Genomic DNA, 13789 nt, shown 5'->3' with positions numbered 1-13789 from the left:
CCTCCAATACGGCTGCACTCTGGTTAGGTAGAGGTCAGCTCCAGCAGAATGTGATTACTTACTACAGAGAGAAGGACTTCCAGTTTTTCTTTTTCCCATTATTTGTTCCAGGATGTTCTGAACTCTCCTCAGATCACAGCAGCTGTTACATCCAGTGGCAGCTCTGCAGCGTTTGGGGTTCCCTGAGACAGCTTAGCTGAGTGGTTTCACAAGAAGAGGAATCTCATAATTGCAGTCAGGAAAATGAGAATTCAGTTACTTACAGCCACAGTAAACTCCCTCTCTTTACAGAGGAAGGGTCCAGAAACCTCAGCAAACACCAGCCTGGCTGATGAGATGGATTTTGTTTTTAAAACTCTGTTTGCTGCAAGCCAGCCCAACAGAGAGACCTGCTGGAAGTTTTACCTCCCCTCCAGATCCAGGAGGGCTCTGGTCCCTTTGTCCCATACTATCTCTGTCTGTACAAATCTCATTCCAAACAACTGGCTTGTCTAGAGGCCAAACCAGCTCCAGGAAAAAGATTTTGGCTTGGAAGATGAAGACAGTAGGTAACAGCACAGGCAAAAACATCCTGAGCATCACTGCGGTTTCGCCTGTGGTGAGCTGATGCTTCCTAAATGCTTTGTCTTCCTCCTGTCACCATGTCCCTTTTAATTCCTCTTCCCTGTGCTTTTGTAGTCGGATGCCTGACACAGTCTCTATTAGTCTCTACTGCCTTGTAACAAACATCAAAAGGAAGCCTGAAAAGAAGGCGTATCGGAGATCAGGACCCAGAGCAGTCGCTAATAGAAGAGAATACATTAGGCACACCGAGGTTCAATAGGAAATACATTTTCCATCTGCCTTTGTTAGACAGATCTAAGGGCAGGCTTGGCGTTGTCACAGGCAGCCAGAGATAGGGCTGAGACAGGATTTTTTATGAGAAAAGCCAGGAGTCAGGGAAAATCCTTGTACAGATGAAGGTCTTTCTAAATTAGACTGATCTGGAGACTGCGGGTCAGGCTTCGGAAGGCAGCGGGCGGGCGGGGGGATCAGCTTCCCTCTGGTAACAAACTCATAACTGGGGAGCTGAGCAGAATCCAGCCTCTTCAAAAATGGAGAAGGGTCAGTGGCTCCTAGGGAATGGGACTCAGCAGAGCTGATGGGAGCTGGAAGGACAGAGGGATGTCATCCCCTTTCCTCAGGAAGGGCACCTTCCTCCGGAGAAAATGAGCTTGCTGATGCTGAAGCTGTTGGACTAATATTATAGCCTTTCACAGGGTGCCCTTGAGAAGGTTTTTAGAGACACAGACACTTGAAATTCCTGCTAACAATGTCAATAGCATCATCTCTGCCAACTTCTGCCTGATCTTCACCCGCAGGATGCCTCGGGAAGGTTCTGTGGGTCAGCCCAGGGTGTTTGCCTGACAAAGGTGCCAGTCACAGCCCATGACCCTACAGACACTCTTTGGACAGGCAGTTTTGGTCCAGCCAAGTCAGTGCTGCCTGAATCTCTGCTTGTACCTCCCCAGCTTGTAATCTCCTCCCTGTCCTCCCTGGCAGCACAGCAGTGTTGTCCTGTTCTCCCCTCTCTGTCAGCACTGTCCAGCAGCCTGGAGACACCAGGCTTCATTATCAGGGCCTTCACAGAAGCCAAATGGTCAAATAAACAAGCTAAAACTAGCTACACTGCTGATTTTCCTAATCTCAGGCACAGAAATCTTGTTTGCTTTCTGCTCTCCAGAAAAATATGTTTCCTTCTATTCTGTGTTGCTTACACAGCCACATGTGCTTGGAGAAGAAGTATCAGACAGGAAATACAAGCTTTGACTTACAGAAAAGCCCCTCAAATACTGTGCCTGAAGAACCCTCCAGCTTGTAAGACACCTGATGGGAGTGTCTGGTGTCAGCTTTTGCTCTCAACTGCCTTGGCATGACTCTGAAGGAACTCTCCTGGTTCAGTTAAGTTGGGCAGAAACAAGACTAAAGTTTTCTATATTTCTGTTTGGAAGTAATCTGGCAAAACGAGGGCTCTGTCACCTTCCCTGATGCAATCAATGAATTAATGTATTTGCATCTTTATAAGAGGGAAGAGAATTGGGCCCATGTTGAGCAGAGATAATGAATTAAACTGAATTAAATTTTGATACATATTAGAGATATGTTAGTTACTATATAAAGTAATATACTTAATTAGCCAAGGAAGTCTGTTAAATATTACATAAGGTTACCAATGTGTTCCCTGCCTCCCAGGCCCTGCAGGAAGCAAGGGAGCTGACATTTGTAGGTCTCCTCACATGAGAACCTGGTGGTAGCTCTGAAGAAATTCATGGACTCCACAAGTGGGCTTAAACTCTACCCCTCTAATTGCCTAGTGTTGTGAAGTTTTATAAAGTTTGATGGAATGCTAAGGAGCACACTGTGCCACAGCTCATTTCTCTAAAGCTGCTCTATTTTCCATCTGCCTGGGAACTGCATTGGCTTCAATTAGAAATTTTTTAGTCCTCCCCAAATGTCCTCTTGTCACTCATAACCTACACCACTTGCTGCCATTAAGGGTATTAGGAACAAAGTCCAGCCTTGCCTCTTAAGCCATCCCCTGATGGAGTACCAATTTTAATGGATACTTTTTCAACAGAGCTTTAACATTCACTTCTCCATGTGGTAAAATGCTTCCAGCATCGTTGGTAGCAGCTGCACATGGATATCATGTCTTGATATTCAGACCCTGCTGTCTCTCTCTGAAAACATGTACTGGTCTTAACAGCAGCCACCAACTCAGTCCAAGCTGACAGATGTAGGATGACTTTTGGTTTTATTCCCTTTGTACTCTGAAATTTTCATTTCAAAATACAATATTGAGTTGGCCTTGACAAGAATTAGGTGTTTGATCAGACAGTTACTTCATTACTAATGGCATTACTCATCCTGCTCTGAGGTGTTTTCCTCCCCCAGAGTCACTAAACTCAGCATTTTCCTGCTCACAAAACTGCTTTGGTTTGCACAAGGATGGAAATGTGACTTTCTCAGGTGACAAGGTGATTTGTAACTTTAAGGAGTTAGTTCTCAAGAATTCAAAAACAGTCACAGCAGCCTGGGACAGGTTTGACTATGAACAGTCTCCCTGCAGTACAGGATGCATTTTTGGACACTTGGGGAGTTTGGATTTGCGGGTTACAGCTGGAAACAGAGAGAAAGAAGAAAGGAAGGAGAGGAAAGAAGAAAGGTAGGAAAGGAGTGAAAAGGCACAGGACTTGTTCCGAACACAGATGGACACACACTGTGCCCAGATGGGCACAATTCCCCTCCAGGATTTGTGGTCCTTCTCAGGGACATGGTGGCTTTGAAGCAGCTGGTGCTGCTCAGGGCAGCTCTCAGCACATGCTGCTTTGAGAGTGGAGATGTTAGTGCTTTCCCTACCTTTGTGAAAGCTGGTTCACAGGGTATTTCTCAGCATTTTTAAGGAGATACAGTCATCATTGTTTTTATCTGACATCAGACTTGCTCAATTATGTCCCTTGTAGTATGGTAAGGAGGAGACATTCTGCAACCAGCAGAAGCTGTTTTAACACCTGGCTGAGCAGTGGATGAAGCACATTTAGCAACTGATTTCATCATGTCCCATCCAGGTTTGGATTGCCATGCTAGATGTCAGTCCTAATAGCTCCCAAAGTTTGGACAGACAAGTTGCTGTTGAGTCTGTTTTTAAAAGAGAAAAATATATCAAAGAGTATCATTTCACTGAAAAGGCATCTCCAGTATGAGAAACGCTCCCCTGGCATTTTCTGTGTCCTACCCACTGATGCTACATGTAAAATATTTATAGTGAGGGTTCGTGCTGTATCTTTGAGGTCTGGCAAAGCAGGAGCTCAAGGGCTCCTTTTGCCCTCAGCTGCTCTGGAATCTCTTTTCTCTGCCGTCTGCCCTTACCCTCACGTACATGTTCTGGTAACTTCCAAGGGGATCTCAAAAAAGGGAATTTTCCCAACAGAATAAACATTTCCCATGATGAAAGGCAGAAGAAAAGGAAATAAAACAAAGGGACGGGTTTCATAGTGACAGATACTTGTACGAATGCCAAAGCACTTTCAACCCTCATCAGTAAAGATGTGAACACAAAGAGGTTTTTTAATCATCTTTTTCTTTAAAGTTTGTTTCACAGGCAAACTGGCTCCCTGGGACAGAAGTAAGCAATGGAAAAACTATGATTTGTGCATAGCACCTCATCTGGAGGTTTAGAGCTTGTGCTGCCTTCAGCCCTGCAGATCCTCACTGCCCCTGGAAGGGCAAACTCCTCAGTTCGGAAACTCTGCCTCCATAGAAATGGAAAGACAGCCACAGGACGAAGAGAAGGTGTCAAAAAAGCTCTTGTTTCCTCATTAATGGTTACTGATGCTAATGTGTCTCCTGATTTCCATAACCCCTGATTTCAGGACACAGCTGTCTTCCCTGTGTAATTGCAAGGATGCATATCTAAACCTGTACCAAAGTGCAGATTCCTCCACAGAAGGTTGGAAGGACTCAAAATAAGCAGCCCTCCAACAGGGCTATTTTTACTATCTATTTTTACTGATCTATAAGCTTTTTTCCCCTATGATTTCCCCACGGAATCCAGGTTCTTGGCAGCTTCATGTCAGACAAGCCCATGTACTTTTCAGTACAGAAAGGAAGCAGACAAAAGAAGATATTTTGACTGTGAGGGCAGTCTGGAACAGATTGTCTGGAGATATGTTATGGAGTCTTCTTTACTGGAGATACTCAAACCCTGACCAGACAAATCCTGGGCAACCTGCTGCATCTGACCCTGCTTCAGCAGAGGAATTGGTCTAAGAAATCCCAAGAAATGCCTTCCAGCCTCAACCATTCTATGATCTGCCACCCTCAGTCCTTGCTTCTTTCAGGCACAACCTTGGAATAAACAGAAACCAGGCTCAGGAGAGCTTGGAGCTGAACTGCAACTCTGACCTTCTGGAAAGATCCAATTTTGTCCCCTGTACTTCCACAAGGATTAAGGCTCCGAGTCTGTGGCAGCCTGTTAACCAAGGAGAGGACTCCATGGCCTGACTGCAGGGTGATGAATACACCCTATATGAAATACATGAGTACTTAGGCTCATATGGAATATCCACATGGCATATGTACTGAATAAGCCAGGTCCAAACATTAGCTATCACACCATCTGCTTGCATTTCTGTATGTGACCTGCTGTAACCACCCCTTCAGGCTGGGTGATTTCTTTTATTACCAAGATAACACGTTTCCTTAAATATATTAGAAATATATTTGTCCTGTCTGCTGAAGCAAGAGAGAAACATCAGGATCAGCTCTGTCACCTCTTATTTATCTAACAATCCTGGCAATTTACTCTGGATAAACAATAATTGTGATTTGCCCACATTACATTGTATCACTTTATAAATCGCCTTAGGTACAAAGGATGGGTTTTGTCTCCTATCCAGGCAGTGAAAACTCTGTATAATGGATGGCAGCTAAGAAACAGCAGACAGCTCCTAGGGATAACACTGCAGCATGCACACAGTAATTTGGAATTTGTAAACATTTCAGTGAATACTAACGTTTGACTGAGTGGCTAGAGATTACAAATACACCAGATCACAAACAGTTGCACTATGAAAGCAGTGCGTGGGTTCATTAAACATCATGAGGGTTACCAAAAAGCTGTTTCTCTGTCACATCTGTGCTGATAGGCATAAAATTCAGGTCCTCTTCGCTGTGGCTGCCCAGCCAGGCTGCTCACCACCCTGCAGGGAAGGCAGCCAGGTGCCTTGTTAAATCTGATTATCCCCAAAGCAGCGCTGAAGCCACGCATAAAGTTCCTCAAAGCCGTTCTCCCATTGACCAGGAGTTTCCACGGCATCCTCAGCTCTCTCACCCGCGGCTCCCACGAGCCCACAGTGACATCCTCTGTCAGGACACAGCAGTAGCTGTGTGAGACCAAGAGCCCTCTCACCCTCCTCCCAGCAGGATCAGCCACTGCTATCAAGACAGTGGCTCTGGTAGTGGGTTTGAAGAGAAATGCAGTGAGGCTGTAGCAGTTCCTGATGTGAAAATAGCTTTTGGAGCAATCAGAAGGTGGCAAAACCCCTGGGCGTTAGCTTCGGGCATGTTTCTAGGTTTGCACAGTTTTCTTGCTTTGCTTTTTTATCTGTTCCTCACAGACTCACACAACTTACCAGACTTCTCCAGAAAGAAGAGTGCTTGGCCAAGGGCTCCAGCCAGTATCGTTCTCTGATTTCCAGTGTTGCTACTCTGCACATCCCTGTGACGACCTCCAGAAGTGCTGATTGTGGAGCTGATCCTGCCCAGTGACATGACACTCCTGACATTTCCACTCCTGAGGTCTGGAGCGTGGACCACGTGCAGGGGTTGTACAGTTGTAGGTAATTTCATCCTGCAGTATCACCAGCCAAAGCAAGTACTCAGAAAAAAAGTTATTCTCTTCGGCCATGAAAAGCTGAACAAGTGGAGGGAGGAGGGACCGTTAACTGCCTCCCTGGAGCTGGGGCTGGGAGCAAGGACTCCCTGGTTTGCAGACCAAGTGGCATGGTCTGCATCTTCCTCCTGCCACCCATGAGGGGCACAGGCAAAAGCATCACCCTCCATGCTCCACCTGCCCAGGGAGCCCTCCTGGCTGCCTCTGACTAAAGGGCAAGTGAAGCCTCGACCTCTACTTCACTAAGACACAGTCCCCATGGCAGGAATCATAAGCACTGCCCCTGGCCTCTGTCTTGGGGGATGCTTTGGGGAGATGCAGGAATGTTGCTGTGCAAAATGCAAGGATGCTCTGGGGGAATTCAAGGATTCTCTTGAGTTGAGAGGGGAAGGAGGAATGTAGAGATGTTCTGTGGGTGGGGGCAAGGATACTCTGAGGTAATGCAGTGGTGCTCCCAGGCTGAGAGGGGAAAGAGGAATGGGAGAGAATGGTCTGGAGAGATTCAGGGATGCTCCGGGGTAAAGTGAGGATGCTCCCGGATTGAGAGGAGAAGGGAGAACGTGATAATGTTCAGGTGTGCTGTGTAGGGATTCAGGGATGCTCTGGAGGAATGTAGGAACATTCTGGGGTAATACAGGGGTGCTCCCGTGTTGAGAGGGCAAGGGAGAACGTAAGGATGCTCAGAGATGCTTGGGGGATTCAGGCATGCTCTGTAGGGATGCAGGGATGCTCCGGGGTGTTCGGGGCTGCTCTGGGGGAGTACGCAGGGATGCTGGCGGGGCGGGAGGCGGGCGGGGCGGGGAGGGGCGGCAGTCCCGCGGCGGCGGCGCGGCGGTGGAGCGGCGGGGCCATGGAGAGCGGCGGGGCGCTGAACGGCTCGGCCGCCGCCGGGCGCTTCGCGGCCGCGGGCACGGCGGCGCTGGCCGCGCTCATGGCCCTGCTCATCGCCGTCACCGTGGCCGGCAACGCGCTGGTGATGCTCGCCTTCTTGGCGGACTCCAGCCTGCGCACCCAGAACAACTTCTTTCTCCTCAACCTGGCCATCTCGGATTTCCTAGTAGGTAAAGTGCCGCCCCCGCGGGGCCCCGCGCCCCGCACGGACCGCCGGCAACTTGGCGGCGGGACGGGCAGCGGCGCCCGGGGCTCCTCCTGCCCGGCATCCTCCTGCCCGGCACCCTCCTGCCCCACCGGCACCGCGGGTCCCCTCCGCCGTGTCCCGCTCCCGCCCCCCGACACCCTCCCGTGGTCCCGGGGTCCCCTCCCGCAGCCCCCGGCGGGTCCCGCGGTCCCAGCGCGGCACCTGCGGCTCTCCCCGGGGGCACCCACGCTGCAGACACCCTTCTTCTCAACGAGAACGTACCCGACCGGTTGCAGGTGCCTTCTGCATCCCCCTGTACGTGCCCTATGTGCTGACGGGGAGATGGATCTTCGGGAAAAGCCTCTGCAAACTCTGGCTGGTAGTCGATTACCTGCTCTGCACCTCTTCGGTCTTCAACATCGTACTAATTAGCTATGACAGATTCCTCTCGGTCACAAGAGCGGTGAGTCCTGTCATGGCAGCTGAGAGGGAAATAACTCTCTTTCTGCCTTATTCTCCAGATTCTCTGCAATAATTAAAAGCTTTTGAATCCTCCAGAAATTATGAATCTTTCAGCCTGGTGATGGAAAGCAATAATTATCCACAAATACATAATTCAGCTGTGGTTTCAGATTAGTATTCCTGGCATAATTAAATCACTTAAGCCTCAGACCCCATTGTGCAGGCGTTCCCTTCCCAGATGACAGGATAGTAGTGTACAAGGGAGCCAGCGAGGTGAGCAGACCTATTACTAACTTGCAGGGGCTTATTATCACCAGGATGAACAAATGGATTGCAGTCACTCACAGCTTCTCCCTGGCTACCAAGGGAGATTGCAGTGCCAGCCTTGGCAGGGCACAGCCCTGAGGTCTCTGGGTATGTGGGGAGATGAAAATGCTCATCCCATCGAAAGAGGCAACGAGCAGTTCACCACAGGCAGATCTGATCCATTCCTGTTTGCTCCTTCCCTGACTCCAAATACAACACAGAGTAGTTACAAGGCTCAGAGGGAGCCAGAGCTGGATGCCTGCTTTGCCCAGGAGTTTGATGCATGCATCTCCCTGGGAGTTACAGGGAGTAGCTGGAGACAGCTCAGGCAAGCGGTGGGTGCAGGTGACTGCTGGGCTCCAACCGAGTCAGTACATTTCCACTAAGCAGACACCACATTTCGGAGCTGCAAAATGAGCGTTCTAAATCTTCCCTGCAAGAGTGTGATTTATCCAGCAATTGCTCCTGTCGCCTAAGGCATATGAGCTTATTAGACTGCCGGGGTATTGCCTAGCAACTTTACCGGGAACCCTACCGGTTCATTTGTGAGGAGCCTCAACCAGTTGGGGTGTGTGACCATCCTTAAGAAAAGGTTTTCCTGTTGCAGGTCGCTTACAGAGCCCAGCAAGGCAACACCAAGCAAGCAGTGCTGAAGATGGTGATGGTGTGGGTGTTGGCATTCCTGCTGTACGGACCTGCCATTATCAGCTGGGAGTACATATCAGGCCGGAGTATCATTCCCACTGGGGAGTGCTACGCTGAGTTTTTCTACAACTGGTATTTTCTCATGACAGCCTCTACCCTGGAGTTTTTCACCCCTTTCATCAGTGTAATGTTTTTCAACCTGAGCATTTACCTGAACATACAGAAGCGTACCAAGATACGCCTGGATATTTTCCATGAAGTGCACAACCAGTCCTTCACTGAAGAGATGGAAACGAGCCCAGAAGCAAAGCTTTCTTTGAAATGCTCTAAGTGGGAGCAGAAGGAGTCAGCTGAAACCCTCGACCTCTCTAAGAGCAAAGCTCAAGCAACAGCCTCCACTTCTAGCCTGGGTGCCAAAGACATGCTGACAACAAGCTCAGAGAGCTCTGGGAAACCCAAGTGTTGCAACAAAAAGAGCTGTAAAAATTCAGCATCCACTCCGTCCTTAGAGAAACGGATGAAGGTCACGTCCCAGAGCACAACTCAACACTTCAGGCTCTCTAGAGACAAGAAAGTGGCCAAATCCCTGGCAATCATCGTGGGCATTTTTGGGATTTGCTGGGCACCATACACTCTCCTGATGATCATCCGTGCTGGCTGCCATGGCCACTGCATCTCTGAGTACTGGTACGAGACTTCCTTTTGGCTGCTGTGGATCAACTCGGCCATCAACCCTGTCCTATACCCTCTCTGCCACTACAGCTTCAGAAGGGCTTTTATTAAACTCCTCTGTCCCAAGAAGCTGAAGATTCAACCTCATGATGCCCTTCAGAACTACTGAAAGTGAAGCCAGCCCTGTGTGAGGATGAGAAGAGTCTTGGTTTAATACCCAGCATTGGTGTAGGAATGCAGCTTCCTTCCTTGGAAGAACCTGGCAGCTGGGAGCAGTGGTCTGGGGCAGGTGAGGAAGGCAGCAGGGAGACCACTGTTAATTTATTCTAGTTCATCAACAACAAAATCCCACAGCATAGGAGGGTAAAGGGTTTGTTTTTTTGACATTAACCACAGATGGTGAAGTCTGCGTCCGCCACTTGTAGGTGCCACAAAAGAGCTCTGCTGCCACCTAGTCAGGCTGAGCAGCACCAGCATTTTGCTAAAATAAAGAAAAATGGAAACTGAAAAATAAAAGCTAAAAAATTAATATCTGACCTTAAACCATTGCACTAAATTACAGTTTAGCTGTTTGCAGACCTGATTTTTCCCATAAATGAGAGTGTTTTTTCTTAAGATATTACACAGAGGAAACACCTGGTTTATCCTTTTTGCTACAGCAGCTGCAGCCATAATCTGGATCCCCCTTCCATGGGGTGCAACAGATGTCCCTTCCACTCCCCAAGAAGTGGGGAATTTTAGCAAGATTCAGAACACTTGCATTCTTCCTTTTAAAATACATCACTTGGATGGAGATCAACATAATCAGTCAACAGGAGAATCAATTCTTTTATTTCTTAATTTTTTTCAAAGCAGTCAACTAATTCCACAGACAGAGCACCAGATTCAGGAGACCAGGGGCTCTAGCCTTGGTTTTAACATAAAATCTTGGGCATTTTATCTCTGCTTCCCATCTCATGCTTCATCATACCTGCCCCTGTGTTCTGTAACCTCTTTGGGCACAGAGTATGACCGAAAAGCAGATGACTTCCACTGCCCATCTCTGTTGGCACTGCTCAGTGGTGTGGTAACACAAACACGTATTTAGTTGCCGTTGCAAACGCTCATATTTAACAATATTGCGCAGGGAAAGCTCAAGATCATAAGTCTGAAAACTACATTTACAAATAGAAGCCCAAATGCTGTAAAGTAGTACCCAAAAGCTTATGATGTTGTGATTGCCAATTACACCTCGCTGTTGCAAGCAAAATGCTTTTTGGCTGCTGCTAGGAGTAAAAGAAAATGCCATCCAACTGTATTCCAGTGATATTTGTTAAGTAGATCAGTATTGTCATCTGAAGTCAGGATTTAAATGATGACTTGTCTTGTGTGTATGATGTTTCAGTCTTGTGACATGTTCTGTCAGTTTGTTTATATATGGGTTAAAATGTACCCTTTGAAATACATGTACTGTGAATTGACAGGATGCTCATACCTTTCCCTTCTGTCTGTTCCCTTCTGAAAACCGTAATAAAGTATTTTTATATGAAGCTTGCTGAATATTTTATGGTAAACAAGGTGTTGGTGGGAATGATAAAATCCAACTGGAAGTAAAACATTTATGGATTTGCCAGAGGAGGCAGGTAAAGCCTATGAATCTCACAAAGAAACAGCTCCCAAAACAGCTGAGTATCTCTTACCTCTGGTTAGCAGGTTCCTGACAGCACATTGAGGGTGTGGAGAGTGGGTGTGGAGAGTGCACATCACTCAATTCTCTCCAACTTGGGATATTTTCCAGAGCATGTTACATGCAACTGAGATTAACATTAACACTAACTCCAAGTTACATTAACATTAACTCTTCCTCTGACTTACAAAACCCACTGGCCTCCCTAAAAATGAAAGAGTTTTGCGTGACCAAGGCACCAGTTTCCAGCTGTGGTTCTCTTCCTTTGTTCATCAAGAGAGGTGGGACTACTAGACTGTTGAGTCTGATAAAAAGGTACTGGTTGTTACACCTTCATTTCCCAAAGAGTGAAGAAATGGACATATTTCATTGTGAGCCTTTTGCACAATATCCTCATGGTCTCTGACCTCCATAAGGGCAGAATTATCTACACTTGGCTGAAAGTAATTTTATTCATTAGTGGATTTTGCAGGGAAGATACTCATATTCCTTCCTGAAATAAAAGCTCTTGCCTTGCCAAATAAAAAAGAAAAATAACTACTTATACCTGGACATGAAGTCACACCTGAGCCTGGTTTTCATACTGAAAATGTTCTGAGCTAGTTGAGAAGTTTCAGAGTAGCTGATGACTAATTCAAATATGCTTAAAAGAGTATTTGAATTCTGCTGATTTTTAGTGTTCAGAATATAAATGTCTATATGCATTTGGAAGAGGCAGGGACTAGGGAGTTTCTAGGCATAATCAAATAAGAACTGTGAAAATGCATAACCACTAGACAAGGCAGGGCTGCTTGTCAACTAGCCCAGCAAAACATCTGTGTATAATTTATATTACCATACCTGCTAAAAAAAATGCCTCTTTCCTATTGTCTAGGCATAAAATGAACAAGCAGGACCTGTTTTCAACAACCAGGAAAGAAGACCTGCTGTAATTATAAATATGCATCAAATATTTAGTGAAGCACAAAGTCTTCAATTCCACACAGAAAAGAAGCCCAGCTAATTCCAGAGAGAATCATCCACTTTATGCACAGGGTGTTAGTAAACAGCGTTCACACAGCTGTAAGTCATACCCAGGAGTTTTTTAAATCAGTGACTTCCCACAGGAGCTGTGTGGAGGCAATGCCAGTTCCCCTCCCTTAACCCAAACCTACACTCCATTAACTCAAGGACGTAACAAGGTCTGTGGTCCTTTCATAGAGCAGCATCTGCATATCAATAAACTATCAAAGAACATTTTTTATCAGCACAGCTACTTTCTTTTTGGCTCTGTAATGCTTCCTCCCCAATCACCAATAATGAGAGATCTCTTTACACAGACAGAGGAACTTTGCTCCCGCAGCCTCTCCTCCGGCCCCTCCTCAATTACCATTCCTTATTTGTTCTCTCCAACCTGCAGTTACATAAATTGCTCCATTGTTCCACAAACATCACTGAAGCTTCATTAGCTCAAGTAGGAGGCTGGAGAAGAAGAGAGAACGCAAGAAGGAGCTTTTGTTCAAAAACACCTGTCTGGGATAATTAATGAGGTTTGCCGAGAGGGAAGGGCTTTGAAATCAGGAAGATGTGATTATATTTTGATTTGAAAGAATGCTAATGGTTTTCCTTCATGTTTGCAAATGAACATTCATTTTCATAGCAGAACTAGGATGGAAAGACAGAAGGTTAGCATCCTTGCCAGAAAGAACTTTAACAACATGATTTCTGTGAGGGAGTATTAATTTTTCATAACCTCAGCTCTCGTGCAGTGCCACCAGCACAACTTTGCAGTATAGACCTGGACTTAAAAAAAGACCTCCTGCACTCCACAGAACTTGCTCTGAAAATAGATGGGGCACAATAAGGAGCGTTATTATCTTTACTTCTGGTGTGAGAAGAATAAAAACAAGAATAAAAACTCTTTGCTGGCTGCCCTGGGTGAGTGCCACAAAAAAGAAAAGGTCTCTCGATTTCTGACACCACAAAGCCAGCCTTTCATTTAAGATTGCACAGATGTGGACAGCAGGGAACTCACAGCACTTCTCTGTTCCCTTAACCTTGACTTAAAACTCCTCCTCACCACAATTTTCTGTCAATACAGTTGTATTTGCAGGATTAAAGAATTATGGGGTTTAGAATTCTGCAGGGTGAAAGGTCTTATCTATAACCTGGCACCACCATTTTATTGAGATACAAAACTATCACTGGCATTCACTTCAACAAAGACACTGCTACCTGGGAGAGAAAGACTTGTACACACCTCAAAGGCAAAAAGCCCAGCTCTGCCCCTACATCTCTTGTTGCAAGCTCAGAAATGCTGATGAGTTGTTAAATCAGCACCATTTTTAGTGCTAAAGTCCAGGATGCATAGGCATTACTTATTACTAGGTAGTTACAGCCCCTCATTTTTACTCCATAATTTACAAGCTGCTTGCACAGTCTGGGAACAAAAGGGAGCCAATATTTAATCCAAAGACCAAACATCTTAGGTAGAGCTATGTGTGCACATCTGTGGTGGAAGAACAAGACTAATATTTTTCCATTCGTA

The 13789-nt window shown here is 46.5% G+C and overlaps 1 protein-coding gene across 1 annotated transcript; it reads left to right on the top strand.

Moving 5' to 3' along the window:
• The first annotated feature begins 7151 nt into the window (after positions 1-7151).
• Positions 7152-11125, top strand: HRH3 (histamine receptor H3). Its single transcript, XM_032705302.1, has 3 exons — positions 7152-7494; positions 7808-7974; positions 8887-11125. Exons 1-3 carry the CDS (start codon positions 7152-7154, stop codon positions 9763-9765), a joined length of 1389 nt encoding a protein of 462 aa, XP_032561193.1. The 3' UTR covers positions 9766-11125.
• Positions 11126-13789: the final 2664 nt, after the last annotated feature.

The sequence above is a fragment of the Chiroxiphia lanceolata genome, chromosome 17 (assembly GCF_009829145.1).
Source record: "Chiroxiphia lanceolata isolate bChiLan1 chromosome 17, bChiLan1.pri, whole genome shotgun sequence".
In the NCBI taxonomy this organism is placed as follows: Eukaryota; Metazoa; Chordata; class Aves; order Passeriformes; family Pipridae; genus Chiroxiphia; species Chiroxiphia lanceolata.
The sequence above is the reverse complement of the archived record's forward strand: the minus strand, read 5'-3'. Positions and strand labels throughout refer to the sequence as shown.